General features: G+C 41.4%; 1 protein-coding gene across 1 annotated transcript in view; it reads right to left on the bottom strand.

The window, feature by feature from the left end:
• Positions 1-17,856, bottom strand: part of LOC126864543 (uncharacterized) — a 118,252-nt gene that overhangs the window by 82,199 nt on the left and 18,197 nt on the right. Inside the window, 23 exon segments of the mRNA XM_050616001.1 lie at positions 50-465; positions 665-1,046; positions 1,136-1,324; positions 1,562-3,322; positions 3,507-3,755; positions 3,873-4,166; positions 4,495-4,926; positions 5,060-5,311; positions 5,407-5,592; positions 5,773-6,288; positions 6,496-6,729; positions 6,854-6,988; positions 7,076-7,198; positions 7,275-7,512; positions 7,709-7,842; positions 8,008-8,127; positions 8,299-8,544; positions 9,000-9,249; positions 9,751-9,998; positions 10,106-10,222; positions 10,605-10,709; positions 11,263-11,458; positions 11,762-11,817. Of these exon segments, the coding sequence (XP_050471958.1) occupies positions 50-465; positions 665-1,046; positions 1,136-1,324; positions 1,562-3,322; positions 3,507-3,755; positions 3,873-4,166; positions 4,495-4,926; positions 5,060-5,311; positions 5,407-5,592; positions 5,773-6,288; positions 6,496-6,729; positions 6,854-6,988; positions 7,076-7,198; positions 7,275-7,512; positions 7,709-7,842; positions 8,008-8,127; positions 8,299-8,544; positions 9,000-9,249; positions 9,751-9,998; positions 10,106-10,222; positions 10,605-10,709; positions 11,263-11,458; positions 11,762-11,817 (6,879 nt within the window).

Consider the following 17,856-nt stretch of genomic DNA (forward strand, 5'->3'; position numbering starts at 1 on the left):
AATAATTAACATACACCATTTGTAAAATTACACGTATGTCGCTACTTACTGCTGCATTTGTTAGTATCCTGATTGCAGTATTTGTCTATAGAGCAATCGTTGTTAGAAAGACATTCCACTTTGAAGCACCCTGAAGAATCCCCAATGTAACCAGGCTGACATTGACAGGCAGCCGTGTGATCCAAAACGGAGCAAATAGTGTTGAGACCACAGTCAACCAGAGAGCAAGGATCGGTGCAATTATGTTGGACGCAAGCCTGTGAATCGGCACAATCTGCGTGTACGGTGCACTGGTGAGGAATTACACAACCTGTTCCCACAGGATCACCAGCTGTGCCTTGTGGGCAGACGCAGCGATAAGATCCATGAAGATTGACGCACTCTGCGCTCGAGTGACACGGTTGATCGTCACACTCGTTGATGTCCAGACAGTGTTCTGGTCCAGCAATGAATCCGTGGCTGCATCTAAAGAAAAAAATTTACAATTGTCGACAGGAATTTTACGAAATGATTAAGAATAATTATAAATAAGAATGATAGAAAGTATTTTAGAACAAGTATAAACGATTATGACTTGAGTTCATAAAAATATTATACAAATTGATCCAATTTTGCACTATTGCCACTATCTTCCCAAAGTAGCCATATTATATTCGATACTTACTTGCATTTGTTGTTGATGCACACCTCGTTATCGTTGCAACCAACGTCAGAGGTGCAACCTACTTCGCAAACTCCATCGATGCACAATTCACCTGGCAAACAATTACTATCGCCGTAGCACACTTTCATGCATATTCCGTTCTTGCAGCGTTCTCCTTCGGCACAGTTGTCCTGTTCGCTGCATTGACATTGACAGAATCCGGAGACACACAGATGCTGACTGGGGCAATCTTGAGGGCCTTCGCAAATATTCGGCACTCTGACGCAACCTTGTTGGGGTGTGGGATTTCCGTGGAATCCAAGGGGACAGGTGCAAGTGGTAGCGTGATTTGTGCAGCTGCAGATCGCGTTTGGACCGCAAACGTCTTTCCTCTTGCATGGATCTGAACAAAATATTGGAAAATCGTTCGTTATTCACGTCGGATGGTTGGAATCTATCAAAGGGTTAAATTAATTTTTCACGCCTCGATACCTTGACACTTGTTGTCGATACAGGATTCCGTCGAAGGACAGTTCTTATTGCTTCGACATCCCAGAATGCACATTCCGTTAACGCAAGCCTGATCAGTTTGGCACTGTGTATGAGTAACACAAGGTACCATACACTTACTATCCACGCACTTTTCACCAGCAGAGCAGTCGGTAATCGCTCGACAAACAGCTACAACAACCAACATCTTTCTTAATAAAATCAATCACATTTCGCACAGTAAATTCGTATTTATTATTAGAACTACTAGAAAACTCGTCAAAATTACGAATTTCGTATCTTTTCCAGCAATTTTTTCCTTGCTCGTCTAAATTCTAATTTCCATTGGCACATATTGCCGAAGAGTAGTACACGCGATGCTACAAATCGATAATTCTGGCATTAATTGATCGGAAAGACAAATCTTACCTATACACTGTCCTTCAAGGCAGATGCTCTCTACGCAATCAGCGTCGACGTTGCAATAATTCGTGGCGCGGACGCAACCATCCTGCGGACCCTTTGAAGATGGAATAAACTTATGAATACACTTGCAAGTGGGTTGGCCATTGATAATATCGCAAATAGAATTCAATCCACAGGCGTTTTCACAAGGATTGGCGCATCGATGATTGTGACAAATGGAATGCACAGGACAATCCTTGACACTGGCGCAATATCCTTCCGGTTGACAGCCTTTCACGTAAGGATCCCCGACAAAATTTGGTGGACACTGACAAACAGGATTGCTGGATGGTCCAGGAACACAGAGAGCTGTTTCATGGCAAGGATTCGGATGACAAGCTTCAAGAGGAACGCACTCGACGTCAGGAACAGGATTAGGCTTCAGCCCTGGAGGACACTGACAAATTGCCCTATGATCATCCGCGATGCAAACAGCGTTCACACCGCAAGCATTTTCATCACAAGCATCGTAACAAGTGTGCGTCAATCTATTGCAAAGCTGAGTGGGTGGACAGTCGATGTTATACACGCATGGAACAGCTCGACATCCTTTTACAACGTCATTGGGATCACCAGCGTAGAGGCCAGGTGGACATTCACAATTAGCTACGTGATTATGCACCACACACAAAGCATTTGGACCGCACGAAACGAAATTGCAGACTGGTTGACAGGTCAGAAGACCTTCTTTGGTGCTTCTACAGGTTTGATCCTCTGGACACTCGCTGTCAGTGGAACACTGGTCTTTCCTAGGTGTTTGACATCCTTGACGATCGTTTGGATTGCCGATAAAACCAGGCAAACACTCACAGCGACCTCGATGTCTCTCCGCCATGCACTGGGAGTTAATCGCACAGGTGAAACTTTTACAAATAGAGACACACTTTAATACACCAAGAGCGTCTGGCCTACAAGCTTCTGTAGTGTGACAATCATCGTCGGAGATACAATCAGGGACAGATGGTTTTTCGCAGGAGGATAGTATCGGATTCCATTCGTAGCCGTCTTGACACTTGCAAGTAGCGTGACCAGGAATTATATCAGGCTCGCACTTCTGGTGAGCACCACAGACTACTTTGCTACATGGATTTACACATTCGCGGACACCACCGTCCAGAAGAATACAGAAAGAACCTTCAGAACAATCTGAATCGTGTTCACATCTTGGTGTTACCACTGATTTAAATGGTTTACAGCCTTCTACGAGATTGCTAGGATTTCCCTTGTATCCATCGACGCAGAGACACGAAGACACGTGATTCTGGGTGATACATAATGCGTTTGGACCACACTGTAACTTGCTGCACGCGTCTACGCATTTCCTAACACCTTTCCCAACTTGGAAGCAGATCTGTTGAGGTTCACAATCGAGATCGTTAGAGCAGTGACCGTGAAGATAACAACCTTTGATCAAGTCGTTGGGATTGCCACTATAACCAGGTGGACACACGCAAGCTCCATCCTGGCAGACTGATCTGGGTCCGCATTTTACATCGCTGCAGCGATTTATGCATTTGCCAGACACGCAGCTGTAGTCGAATGGACAAGGTACCGAGTCACTGCAAGTGCAGCTTGATGGATCGGTGCAAGGACCGACCTGGACCTGTTGGCAACCGATGAAGGGATTGCCGAAGTAACTTTCTTTACAGCGACAGTCGTAGCTGCCGATAGTGTTGATGCATACTGCGTTGCTCCCACACGCGTTTCCATTACACTCGTTGATATCTGAAGAAATTAATAAAATTTCCCTCCATTATTGTATTATCTTCGAATCTTCTTTAAAGGCTTTTACAAATGGGTATAAACGATTTAAAAATGGATTGATATCTTTTTTAGTTACTATAAAATTCTTGAACTTTCTGCCAAAATTTAAGGAAGGGCAGTGTGACTTTGCTTCAATAATACGTACCATGACACTGAATATACGGATTTCCAGCGTATCCAGGCGGACACAAACATTCAACAGCATTCGGTCCAGCATTACAATGTGCATCCTTGCCACACAAAGCAGTGGAGCAATCAGATTTTTGTTGCACACCACAACCATGATACGGATTTCCACTGGTACCAGGATTGCACACACACTTAGATTCTTGCAACGTATATTCACAGTGAGCGTTAGAGCCACAAGCAGGATCACAGACAGCTGGATTAATCGCTATCAAATTACGAAAAATATATTAAATTGAGAAACTTAGAAAAAATGGAATTGATCGATATGCTCTCTGACGAGAGGCTCGATCAATCTTTAATCGTCATTTCGTGTAACACTTACGTGGCATACAGAGGAGATCCGGATTTCCAATGAAATAAGGATTGCACACGCATTTATTCGTCGCTGGGTCACAAGATGCACCAACCCCGCAGACTATGCCTTCGCATCGACGTTTACACCTTCCACTTATGCACACGCTTGGTTCTGCGCAGGGAACTTCTGGAGAACAAACGTCCGGTTGACACTGACCACCAGGGAACGGATTCCCCATGAAACCTTCGATACATTTGCACGTTGGTCCACTATAACTCACGATACACTGTGCTCCAGAGCCACACACGAAACCATCGCACTCTGTAAAATCATTTATTACAATTCTTTTTTGGGTATACTAAAACAATCATGTAAAATATCGCGATTGTTTAACGTTAACGTTCGGACCTTCCTCAGTCTCAATTCTCTCTGAATGAACCGAAGAAAGTACTAATTATATATACTAACTACTAATGAAAACTTCAAAATATTTAGCGTAGTAATCGGAGGTTCACTAAACCATCTCGTTCCGATGAATCAAAAAGATCGTGCTTTAAGACAAATTACGGATAGTAAGAAACACGACTGTATGAGAAATCACTTAAAGAACATAACGCGCTAAAAGATTACATAAAGATATAATACTCACGTGAAACACACTCGTTGTTCTTGCCTTCCACAAATCCAATTACACATCGACACCAGGCAGCATGTTTATCAGGCTCGCAGTATGCGTTTGGTCCACAAGGTATATTGTCACAAGGGTTCACGCATCTTCCATTGACACAAGCGAAGATATTGTCGCAATCGTCGTTAGAAGAACATTCGTTCTTAGCCACAGCGACTCTAGTACAACCACCGCCGTAAGGATCGCCCACTGTTCCCTTTGGACACTCGCAAATGTGATCGCCCTTGGTGTTAATACAGTAGGCACCGTGACCACAGGGATTATTAGCACACTCGTTCACGTCCACACAACCGTGTTGAGGATCACCTTCGTAACCAGCCTCGCACATACACCTCGGTGGATCGCTTGGTGTACATTTTGCGTTTATACCGCATGGGAACCGGTCACAAGGATCTGGAAATTAAAAAGAGAACATGTATGTGTATTTAAGAAATGTATGAAAAATGTGTGAACAATAATTTAAAATGATTCTCGCGAATTTCTCGAATCAGATATTGAGCATAGTGTTTCATATGGAGACGCTTACTCTTGCAAAGGTTTCCATCGAGAGGATCCGTGTAAAATGGCGGTGGACAAACACATTCACCAGGCTGCACGCATTTCTCGTTGGCTTTACATTCGTTGTCGCTTGTGCATCTTTTCTGAGCCGGAGAACACAGACCGTTGTATGGGTCTCCGCCATAACCGTGTGGACAAACGCACTGATGAGATCCTGGCAGGTTTACGCACTCTGCTCCGTAGCCACATACTTGGTGTCCAACGATACACTCGTTTATATCTGCAAGTGAATGTTATTGCATCGTTCGTTTCGGTTATGTTGATAACGTAAATGAAGTTGATTGGTCGAAGAAGAATGAAGATTTTGATATAAACCTTCGCAAGAACCATCAGCCTTGGTAGTGTAACCTTTGGGACAAGCGCAGTAGCTGACTCCTCCAGCAATGGTGATACATTCTGCACCACTGGGACATTTTTCTCCCTTGGAACATCCGGCCAACATACATTTCCCATTGACGATCTTATACGGAGGCTGGCATTGACACTCGATACTGTTGCATTCTGTAATTATTGTCAAATGGTTACGCCGGATTTCATATTCTTCTAACACAGGATTGAATCATTTCGAATCGTGACGATTTGAAATACATATGCGATCTGCAGTGTATTTAAGTACACATTGTAAACCGATCTTTCTAGTGTTAATAAATCTTGCAAATGTTAAAAACAAAAGTACGTTACCTTCGCAAAGGGAGAAAGGATTTCCATTAAATCCAGGCGGACACTGGCACTCGTAGCTCCCAGGTAAATTCTTACAAATGGCGTTAACACCGCAGGCAGGTTTATCTCTGAGTTCCATACATTCGTTAATGTCTCTACATTTACCAGATTCATGATCCCTAGTATATCCTCTCTGACAAATACAAACGCTGCTCCCCACGAATTCATCCTTGATGCACTGTTCTCCAGCAGGACACGGAGTACTTGGTCCGCATACATGAGGAGCCTTCGATTCTTGACAACCACCACTGTAAGGATCACCTGTGGTGCCACTGGGACATTGACAGGAAAATGATCCTGGCTCGTTATTACAGATCGCTCCTTGAGGACACGGATTAATGGCGCATTCGTCAATGTCTCTGCAACCGCCCTTCACTCCTGGCTTTCCTGTGTAACCACTGCGACACAAACACGTGGCCACGTCGTTTGACAGCATACAGTGGGCGTTTGGTCCGCAAGATAAGTCTTCGCACGGGTCTGATTTTATGAAAAAAGTTATTCAAAAAATATTAGAATTCTTTGTGAAAACTGTAGGAAAAGATTCCGTAAAATAAAATAGCGTAAAATATTCTATACAGTTTCCTGATGTCAGGACTGGTTTCATAACTAGAATATTAGTTTTAAACTTAAATTGAGAGAAAAATTCTATAACGATTCGATGTTTCGACTAGAAAATTCACTCACGTCTACAGTCGTTTCCAACATTGGGTTCTGGGCACAGACAACGTTTCTGTGGATCACAAATGGCGTTTCCGGGGCAATCACCATCGACTTCGCAGGTAACTATGCCCACACACTTGATGTAAGGATCGGGATCTGGAATGGTCCCTTCTGGACAGGTGCAGGAATAAGATCCCTCGGTGTTGGTGCATGTAGCCCCGTGGCCACAAGCATCTGGTCTGCCACATTCGTCTACGTCTATTTTAAATCGACAATAAAACATCAGCGCTAATACAGACATCTTAATAATATAGGATAATGACATAGTAAATTTTTATTGTCTGTTCTCGAATTTTCAAAATTATCGAATTTTATAGTATACCCATGCATTGTTTGAAGGCGTTTCCAGAAAATCCAGGTTTGCACTGGCAACTAAATCCACCCAGAGTATTGGTACAGATGGCATTTTTACCGCAACGTCCCGAAGGACCATTTATCGCGTCACATTCGTTTATATCTAATTTAAAGAGAATTCAAGTATTATTGATTATCCATAAAAATGCTGAAATATTAATCATTTTTAACAACATTTCAAAGCACTTACCAACGCATCCAGCTGCAATGTCATTCGGATTAAAAGTCCAGCCATCCTCGCAGATACAATAAGCTTCGTGGCCATCTGCCTTGCAGTACGCATGATCTCCACAAGTTACTTCGTCACACGGTGCTATAAAATCATATTTATAGATGTCTGTCTATAATTAACATTATTCTTTCATCACGATTATTCGAAACTTATTTACCTTTACAAGGTATGTGTGGCGGAGTTCCAACGAAGCCAGACTCGCATTCGCAGTGATAACTGCCCCTAGTGTTGCTGCAAATCGATGCAGGTCCACAAGGGTTCGAAAGACATTCGTCAACGTCCACACATTCGGCTCCAATGGCTTTGAACCCGTCCTTGCAGAAGCACTGATCTTCGATACACTCGGCGTTGTTCACGCAGTCGAAGTTTGATTTGCAAAGTGTTGTCACGTCGGTCTGAACATTTTGTAATTTCACAGTTGATGAATAGAGAGAGAAACAAAAATGGTAAAGTAGTTAAGTATAATAAAGATTACGTGATGCCATGAAATTTTAGTAAAAAAAAAATGGTTAAAAATAATGAACATTTTCCAATCTCAGAAAAATTCGCTAAAAAAGACATAGTAAAGTGACAAAAAATTAACGTAATTACCTGTTCACAAGCGACTGTCGGATTGGGATTGGCACTATATCCCGGAGGACAGACGCAATTGTAACCAGGATCCGTGTTCTTGCAAATCGCATACCTTCCACAAGGGTTCTCTAATGCTGTGCATTCGTCGATATCTGAGAAACAGAGAAACAATATCGAAGTTCAACGGATAGAAGAGAAGAATTAACGCTGAAGAAAATATAATAATATCTTGTTGCCTTGTACCGTTTTAAAATCTCAAATTTAACAAGCAATTAGTGTAATTAATTCATGGAAAAACTATAATCTCAGTTGCTAACCGCTGCATCCCTTAAACGGATCCCCAGTGTAGTCCGCCTTGCAACTGCATACGAAACTGCCGATCGTGTCGCTGCATTCAGCGTTTTCGCCGCAAGGATTTCTCTCGCATTCGTTCACGTCTGTTAATCAACACGGTTAATCAGGCGCTGAGCATTAATTTCATCATTTTGTTACTGTGGGATTGGGCGATTAAAAATTATATCTGGGGATTGCCAGTGACAGAATGAGACTAAAATGTTACTTTTCCTCTTTTTTAATATTGTAATAAGATGAGTTAGGTGATGACTGACTTTCGCATAATGTTAGTCCTTGACCGATGAAGCCTTGGGGGCAGATGCACTTATACGATCCTGGTACGTTGATGCATCTTGCGTTCTCCGCGCATGCATCCAACCGGCTGCACTCGTTCACATCGATGCAACCATGCGTTTCATCCATTTGATAGCCTGTCTGACATCTGCACTCGAAACTACCCTCTGTGTTCACGCACTCAGCATCCGAGCCGCACGGTGTACCCTCCTCGCATTCGTTTATATCTATTAGCGATGGTTAGTCAATATTTATTTACTACGTGTTTCAATTAATCTGTTTATGGTTTATTAATCGTGTTATCTAATAAATCTATGTTAAGAATCTTCTTTTGTTAATATTATCGAAAATAACGCTATTAACGAGGCTCGTACGTTTCCGCGGATCAACGAATAGGCGAGTATATAATATTTTGCAATTTATCTTTGTCTTTCTCGGATCTCGAATAATTAAGAAGTTCAGATTGTTATTTAAATTAATATATTTAATTAATATATTTAATGCATCGATCTTCTTCGTTGTTTTCCGACCATTATCTTACCATTATCAGGATTTATAAGCTAATCTATGTAATCTACAAACTAATATATACGTAATAATATTGAGGTATTCGATAGAAATTCAGTTGGGCTCGTAAGTTAGTAAGAAAATGTTTCGGATAATTAGAAATCGAGTTACCCACCGTGACAGCCTACCCAAGGATCGCCACTCATTCCTTCCGGGCAAGAGCAGCGGAAACTGCCATGTACGTTTGTGCACTCAGCTGAACGACCGCAAGGACTGCGCAGACATTCGTCGACGTCCACGCATTCTTCTTCAGGATCGCCGTTATATCCCTCGGGACATTCGCATTTGTGGGCGCCCGGAAGATTGACGCACAAGGCACCCCTTCCGCAAGCACCCGCGTAATCGCATTCGTTGATATCGATACACTACACAAAATTAATATTCTCTTGTACCATATGCAAACACCCAATGATTTTATCTTTATTTCCTCCAAAAAACTTTCCATATACATGTACAGTGTGAGAGTCAAAAGAAAGTATACGCCTTACACAGTGAGATTTGTACAATATCGTTTTACCTACAGGCTTGTCTATATTTTTTATTATTAATTCGTATTCCTACATACTTCCTATATACCAATAGTCATCGAAGTATTACGATACCTTCTGACTACTACTGGACGTAGATATTCCTGATCTATCCATACCTTGTTTCATAGTAAATGTTCGTTGCTGTTCATTTCCTTTATCGTTTCTTTTTCCTATTGTATCTCTTTAACGATGTTCCCAATGGCATACGCTCGTATGACATTTCTTTCTGATTCTTCTCTTTCTTTTTTTTTTTTTTTTTTTATCCCATAGAATATACTGACAACGTATAGGCGGAAATAATTGGGACACCCTGTGTATACATATATAAATACTTACAGTTTCGTAGGGGTCTCCCGTGAACCCAGGTTGACAGGCACAAGTGTAGTTCCCCGGAATATTGTTGCAGACCGTATTATCACCACACGCACCAGATATCGCGCACTCGTTCACATCCTCGCAATGCACCTCGCCGTCGCCGATGTAGCCAGGTTTGCATTTGCATAGGAAATGCGACGGGAGATTGCAACATTCGGCGTTTTCCACGCATCTCGCAGCAAGTACCGGGTTATCACACTCGTTGATATCTGTAGACACGCGTCCAAACGAAAATAAAACGATCTCGTATAACGTAAGAAATCAATGGAGCAGAATGATAGAGTGCGAGAGAGAATGATCAGACACGCGTACGTACCTTCGCAGTGGAAACCATCGCCTTGATAGCCAGGGAAACAGGAACATTGGAAACTACCAAGAGTATTCGTGCAATGTGCGAATATATCACAGGGACGGTATTTGCACTCGTTCTCGTCTGCAACATGTGTTTACATTTCCATAAAATATGACCACTACGTATTGACAAACTTAGTAAAGGTGCGCTTTAAATTTCAACTGTCTAGTGGTAACATGGCAAATTGTCGAAAGTAGATACTTCGGTCTTTTTCTCATTTATTCAAATCGACCGATTTATTTACTTTCCAAATACTCAGTAGCTTTCGGCAATTTCAAAATTTTCTAATTAATAAGTTGTTCTTCGAGAGCTATTCTATTATTTAATTTCTAATTTTCCGACGTACTTTAATACAGAATAACGTTTCTAAAATTTGACCAAACGACTTGAGCCTTCTGAGAAGTTAGAGGAATTACTTGATTAGATTATTTACGAGTAAAAGATTAGTTTCAAGAGTTTTTACCTGGCACCTGGCAATTGCAACCACCAAAACCGTCGTTGCAATGGCACACCGAGTCCAAGCAGACGCCATTCAGACACCTGGTGCCGTCCTCCTTGGTACAATCGTCTATCTCAAACAGAAAGGTGTAAATCAATTACCGATTCATCGTGGGTATACAATCCCTTAGTCATCCTATGAGAAAACAGCATCGGGTAAAAATCATGTCGATTACTATGAGTAATTCGTTTCCCTTACGTAACGCGTTCATCATCCATCCGTTCGTGATCGTCGAGGCAAAACGCCTGCGTTTAACGCGCGTGCAAACACCAGCGGAATAACAATAATAAAAATGAATGTCGCCGATTAATCGACGGCGGAAGACAGACTCGATGGAGTAGAAACGTGATGACAAGTTCGCGACTCCTCGTAATTGCTATGACGAGGCTGCGTTACGCGCGAGGCGTAAGTATGTTTGCGGTTTCACGCGAGGATCGCTTTGCTGGCGTAATCGGTGCCGAGAACAACAGAATGACGTAAAGGAACAGCGAAGATTGTAACGGTAGCGCGATCGCGTCGTGGAACAGGTAAAGCCTTTCTTTTCCTGTTAAGATCCGGTCGGACAACTATTTTTCCGCGTTGTTTTCCTTGGATGTAGCAAAGATACTGTATAACACGTTACCTGTGCATTTTAATCTCTCGCGTTGCTCGTCCGTCCCTTGGTAACAATCGACGTTGTTGTCGCACAGTTTGGAGAGTTCCAGTAGCTGTAGGATGTCCGTCGACTCGTTTACCTGACAGCCGAAGTAGCCGTCTTCGAGGTTCAGGAAGAACACTTCTCTCCTTAGTCCGTGGCCGAGTCCTCTCAGAGATTCGGCCTAGAAGATGTTACAGATGCTGTTTAGAATATTACCTCGCGTACGGTCGAACATTTAAAATCACTTTTCTAGTTGCATCTATGAATTTTATGAGTATTTTACGCTTCAAAAATCTTAATCTACACACTTTCTTTCATGCGCCGACGCTGATACACACAATCGCGCAAAAACAATGTAGAACGTGTTAAACGCTCGCACGTGTAACCATTAAAGATAAGAAAATAACAGATTAATTAAAATTCCAAGGAAAATAATGCTCTTAATTAGAAATACTCTCAACGAAATAAAATCGCTTCTACTTACTGGACATAGGAATAGAAGTATCCACGCCACCAACGGCCAAAGATGTTTCATCTTGGCTGAAACGGAAACCAATTAATTCACATCTGTCAACACATTAATTTCCACCTAACAAAATTTTTATGAAAAATTATATCCCGCAGAATTCTATCATTTCTCGTAAGATGAACCGCAATAGGATTCGTTCTCACGATGACTCGTGGTCAAACAGACACAACCCTTTTGTACTTTTTTAACGATTTCCTGGGTTACGTTCGTCCAATTGTTGATCTTACGACATCGTGTTCCAACGTCAGTTTCACTCGAAAAACAATCCTTCGCGCAACAACGAAACATTATTATTAAGATCGCTGATGCATAACGAAGGAGCAAAAACTCAACGAACAGAAATATTAAGTTTCTGACGATGAACAAACGAAAAATGCAGGCTCGACGTGCAACATGAAGAAACTAGTCGATGCTATTTACCGAGGGAACCGACACGAGAACACCTGTTCCAGCCGTATATCGGCATTCGCGACCCCCTCACGAATAAACCCGAACCTAACTATATCGACTTACGTTAGCCCTGGCCCTGAAAACCTAATTTCCTGGTTACGTTGTGTTTTGAAATTTAAGAAGCCCGTTTCTGGGCCGCTAGGTGCAAGGATAGTTAGCAGCAACCTGTTATGCAACAGCAGGATATCAGGTTAAAGGAAATTAGTGAAAGAATATTTTATTCCCTCGTAGTTTTTAAAATTCAACATAAATTATGGTAAAAAGAAAGGTAGTGTGAGAAGATTTTTAAATGAAAGAAACTTGGCCGGTACACACGTTGGGAACACAATGCGCAGATAGAGCAGATGATTGTAGGTTAATTGGTTTTCTTCGTGACTAAAGATCGTCAGGTTTTGCTCCGTACCTAATTATAGGCATGCAAGGAACTTTAACTCGCTTTCAAGCTTCAATGCAGCATCCTTAAATCCGTGACGGATGAAATTCAAGCATTAAAAACCCCATCGGTAGCATTGAAAACGACAAAAACATGCTTCCAATAAAAGGCAGAGGTACTCGAACGCTTATAGAACATTTTTAGAAATATGTTACGTACGTTATAGGAAACTTTTTGCATGAGTACCGTAACGAGACACGACTATCGCCATTATATTGATGATGTTTGAAATATTTACAAGAATATCTTGTATATTCTATGTACATTCTCGGTGTTGCAAATTGCATCGATATAATCGTATTATATCGTATAATAATCGTGTCTCGTTACAATTCTAACGAAACTTCAAAACGTTTCGACTGACGCGCGTAATAATATCCGTAAAAAGTTTCTATAAACGTTCAAGTACTACTATTAGAGTATAGTATTTGTCAACATCTGTGTTCTCGAGTATTCGAGAAACATTTGAGAAATTCCAAGACGTTCGTCGTTCTCGAAGCACCTATAAAGATTTCATGGCGATGCAACGGCACCGGAAGCGGAGTTTTCAGGGGACGCCGGTGCACGCGATTCGCGGAAGGCGTCCTTTACGTGCTATGCGGCTTATGGTGAACGCGGCGAGCCCAGAACGGACGCATCGTACGCGAGCTCAGAACCTGGCACGTCGCACAATAAGTCAGGGCTGGCGATTAACCGCGCGGCGAAATGTTAACGACTGTACGTGCAGGGAGGAGGATTCGCCGCGAAGAGAGGAACGATCGAGGACGCGCGAGAGCAGCACGGTGGAACGTCGACACGAGGAAAAAGAGAAGGACAATTAGGGGAAGGAGCAGGAGGAACGTAGAAAGATGGCTAGGAAAAACGAACAGTAGGAGGGAACCGGCGGTAAGGACGCTAGGAAAAAAGAAGAAGATCGTCAGGGAAAACGTTCGAGGGAGAAAGGGAAAGAGAGAGCGAGATCGAAGAAACCGGCGAAAAGGAGGCGGAACGAAGGGCGAAGAAGGATGGAATAGAAATAGCAAGATGCGCTTTTGATTTCTCGTCCTACGAGTTTTTCTTCGACGATTTAGTCCTGATCTTGATAAAGATTCGCTGCGAATGGACTAGGGACGTAGCATGAAAAAGCCTGAAGAATCCGAGAATCATGCCTATTTTTAGCCTTGCCGTATGTTTGAATTCGTGCATACCTTAGAATTCTTACGGCCTTTGTTGGTCGTATCTCAAAACAATTCATGTTGCAATACGAATGTACTCTTCGTCTGCATATATTAACTTCATTCGTGAGTAACGAGCGTTTAATCACGTGGATAGTACAGCGGGATTGGGTAGACTGCATAAAAATTGAGTCTTTTAGAGTCGAAATTGAACAATCGTATCTTTCATCAATTTCTCAATTTCGCAAATAGAGTCTCAATGAACGTTGATATTTATTAAGAGCTTGTTAACGAGTATCGTGATGAGAATGGGAGCACGAGATCCAGAAAAGGAAGACTCGGAAGAACGTAACAAAGGAGAACGTGCGAGTACGATACACCTGTGGCCTGTCCCTTCTGCTTGTACCGATGCCTTCCTGTACCCCTAACTCCACAACGTCAAACGACTAGACAGCTGGCAGACCTAGTGGATTACCTATCGGTTGACTTTAAATTCTCATCGTGGAAATTAACCACCCTCCTCGCTACGAATTTCAGATGTGTCGATATCGCGCCATTTCCGCAATTCCGCGCGAAACATTCACGGAAGCGATTTGAAAAAAGTGTGATGTAACAAAATGATACCATACGCTGCTTGAAATTCAGCATTTATCGTATAATTTAATTGGGTAACGCTAACGAATGAGATAATGTTACATCGTTGAAATTCAATTAGTAGAACGAGGAGATCTTTTTGGAATCAAATAGCATGGACTTTGGGAGATTGATATTCAGCTACATCGCGAAAGTTTCGATACTCTCTAATTTCGGATTTTTGATAGAGAATAATCTAGGAATTTTTTATAAAAGGAACCTATAGCGTTTCTAGTCGAATAACTGAGTTATTATAAAATATTCCATTACTTCGTATATATAAAAGTGGGAAAATAATTGCTTAGAAGGCATTATAATTATCAATACAAACGTAGCTAATAATAAAATATTGAAACTACAATTTTCAGAGCAATTTATCCAATTTAGCATTGCCGAACCACATTTCATTTTACGAGCCGCTTTTCTAAATAGCTTCGTAATTTCTCTTGTGGAGAACGAGACAAAACAAAGGGAAATTCTACGTGTTGCACTCTCACGCGCGTTCACTTTATGCAAATAAAGTCATGCCATTTTGTCGCGGCGCTCAGTAAGGGTATCGGCGTGAAATGTGTTACCATGTCAATGATATCATCCGGTAGGCAGACAGAAGGAAACGGTGACAAAACCTATCAATTAGTCGGCGACGCATACACGCCAACCACAGTGACACGCGTGCCTCGACACGTTTGTATCTCCCGTGCAAATAACGCAAAACTCCCACGCGCTTGCATTGCGACACCTTTTGCAAAAAAAAAAAAAGAACGGGTCAATGCGAAGAATTCGTCGATGTCCTTTTTCATGACCTCCTTTCAGTTATCTCTTAATGGTCCTTAAATAACTCCATTTCTTGCCATTTCTGTCATATTTTCTCATTATCGTTATTTATTTTTCTTATTTTTTCCTAGCCTCTATTATTTTTTAGTGGTTCTGATTTTTGTCTATAGTCATCATTACTAAGCTACGAATTTCTGTGAGAAATTTATATTTTTACGACCGTAACTAGAGAAAGAGGATTTCGTTAAAGAAATTTATCTTATCTATAGGAAACTATAATCAGCTCCTTATCTTCGTATATTACGCGCACTCCATGCAATTTTTCATCTTTAGATCACGCGCGAAATGAATAAAAATCCACAATCTAATTATCAACGATACGATGAAATGCTGGTTAAAAGATTTCGAAAATTCTAAAATCTCCAGCCCACGTCGTTTACGATTTCCCTCCATATTTATGTTAATTTCGACACTCGAACGTGCCTATAGATTCAGTGGCTTAATCGAACGACGTAATTATGAACAAGCGGCGCCATCAAGGATAACGAACCGGCTTAATAATTTAATCCTTGCGATGTGGTAAATTTTTTCTTCATCGAATCGCCCACGATTCGTTTACGTTTTATGGAAGCTGCGTGGTTCCTGCAGTGTCGTGAAAGCGTTTAGATATGACACAATATGTCTGTAGTTCCGACAACTCGTACTAGTTTTCTTCTTTTTACTGCGTGTGGATGAGGATCGTCCCACGCGTACGAGATAGCGCGTGTCAGAAGGAAATTTCTCCTCTTAGGTGATTACGGATCATTATAAAAGTATTCGTTTTAATAAGCGTTCATCATATACACAGAGTTAAGCTATTATTACATTATTATATATAGCATTACGTTAATTAATGAATTGCAACTGCTGTATAATTTGTACGCGATGAAACTATAAATTATTTTCTTGTCGCTTTAAAACACAATTTTCCTCGGAATGCTGTTAGCGAATTGCGTTTGCCAAAGATCGACTTTTTCTAAGAGACTTAAAATCTGAGTCATCGAAGAACGCCTGGAGGATACAGTTAGGTATTTAGCGAGAGACGTCAAGCTTGAAACAGAACCTTAATTATTACGCTATTCACCTTTTCTCCGGCTAAAGCGCGTTAAGGCGCACGCGGTAAAATAAATATTTATCAATCGTTGTACCGATTTAATGGGAAAAAGTGACACGACGGGAGACTCTCTTTCTCTCTCACCTTGGTCACGCGTACCTATCTGTTGCAAAACCGATTCGATTCGCGCGAGAAAAGGAGAAATGCAAGCGAAGTCGAAAGCTTGTCGTCGTCATCCACCGACACGGATTCGTGTGCTACGAAACGCAATAACGGTTCCCGTGGACAAAGACGTTCAGCCTAGAATTCTAGTCACTGAGTTCAACCAACATCATATCGTTGAATAATAAATTTTGCAAATTGAGTGAAATTTCGCCATTCTGCGTAAGAAAGTCGCTCGTGAAAATGTTTCGACGTTTATAGAAACTTTTTACGAATACATCGTGCGTGTTATGCAAAACGTTTCGAGAGTTCATTAACGCTGTAACGGAACACGAATCGCAGATAAGATATCTGTAAACATTTTTTGCGCTGTTCAGATACTTTCGTGAATTATCATGGCAATTTCATATGGACGATACTGGCGAATTTCTTAAAATTTTGCGACTATTTTAATGGTTTTGCGTTCTCGCCAACTTTTGATTCTGATAATTGTTCTGAAAGCAATGAACCTGACTTCTGTCGGGATTCGACATAATCACTGCGGTAATTCGTATAATTTGCGGTGTATCTCGTCACGAATTAATTCCACTCCCCATGTCAGCAGCCACTGGTGCGTTAATTAGCGTCGTTTCATAACGATTCTCGAATAGGAAGGAAGCATAGGTCAACAGCCTGGCTTTAACCGATCGCCTTGTAACCGATGATCGATTACATCCCGACCATTAATGTTTCCTCTTCGTGAACGAGCGTCCAAATCGATTAACTTAAACATCGTTGAATTAAATCTGGAAACCAGACTCACAGCTTCATTAGCATTCGATAATCAAATTTCGCTCGTTATTTCAGCGAAAACATATTCCGCATAGATTTATGTGTTGAGGCAAACGCGATTAACATCAGAGCTATCAGAACGCTTGACATCATCTGTTCGTCGCTTTTTAGAGAAATTTTATGGATTTGTAATCATACGTTTTTGAAGGCCCGCCGCTTCTTTTCGCAAGTAATGGTATCGTTCCAAAGCGTGCAAATTAAAAAACATCATGGACTAAACAGTAAACACTCGCTTACTTATTACAATATCGTGTGTATATGTGTATATATTCTTTGTCATAATTTAGGACATCTATCATAATTTACGACGATGATTAAAATCGTTGCAGATCAATTTGTTCGTCGTTTTCTAATTAAATCGTACCTTGTCGAAAATGAGAAGATAAACCTCTGTACAGTGGTTTATCTTCCATTTTAATTTGTTCAGTAGACAATTTTTACACTTTAGTAGTCGGTTGCTCTTGCATTATATGCTATCCTTCGAGATATCATCTGCCGATGCCATATTTGGCTAGAAACG

This window comes from Bombus huntii, chromosome 4 (genome assembly GCF_024542735.1).
Source record: "Bombus huntii isolate Logan2020A chromosome 4, iyBomHunt1.1, whole genome shotgun sequence".
Classification (NCBI taxonomy): Eukaryota; Metazoa; Arthropoda; class Insecta; order Hymenoptera; family Apidae; genus Bombus; species Bombus huntii.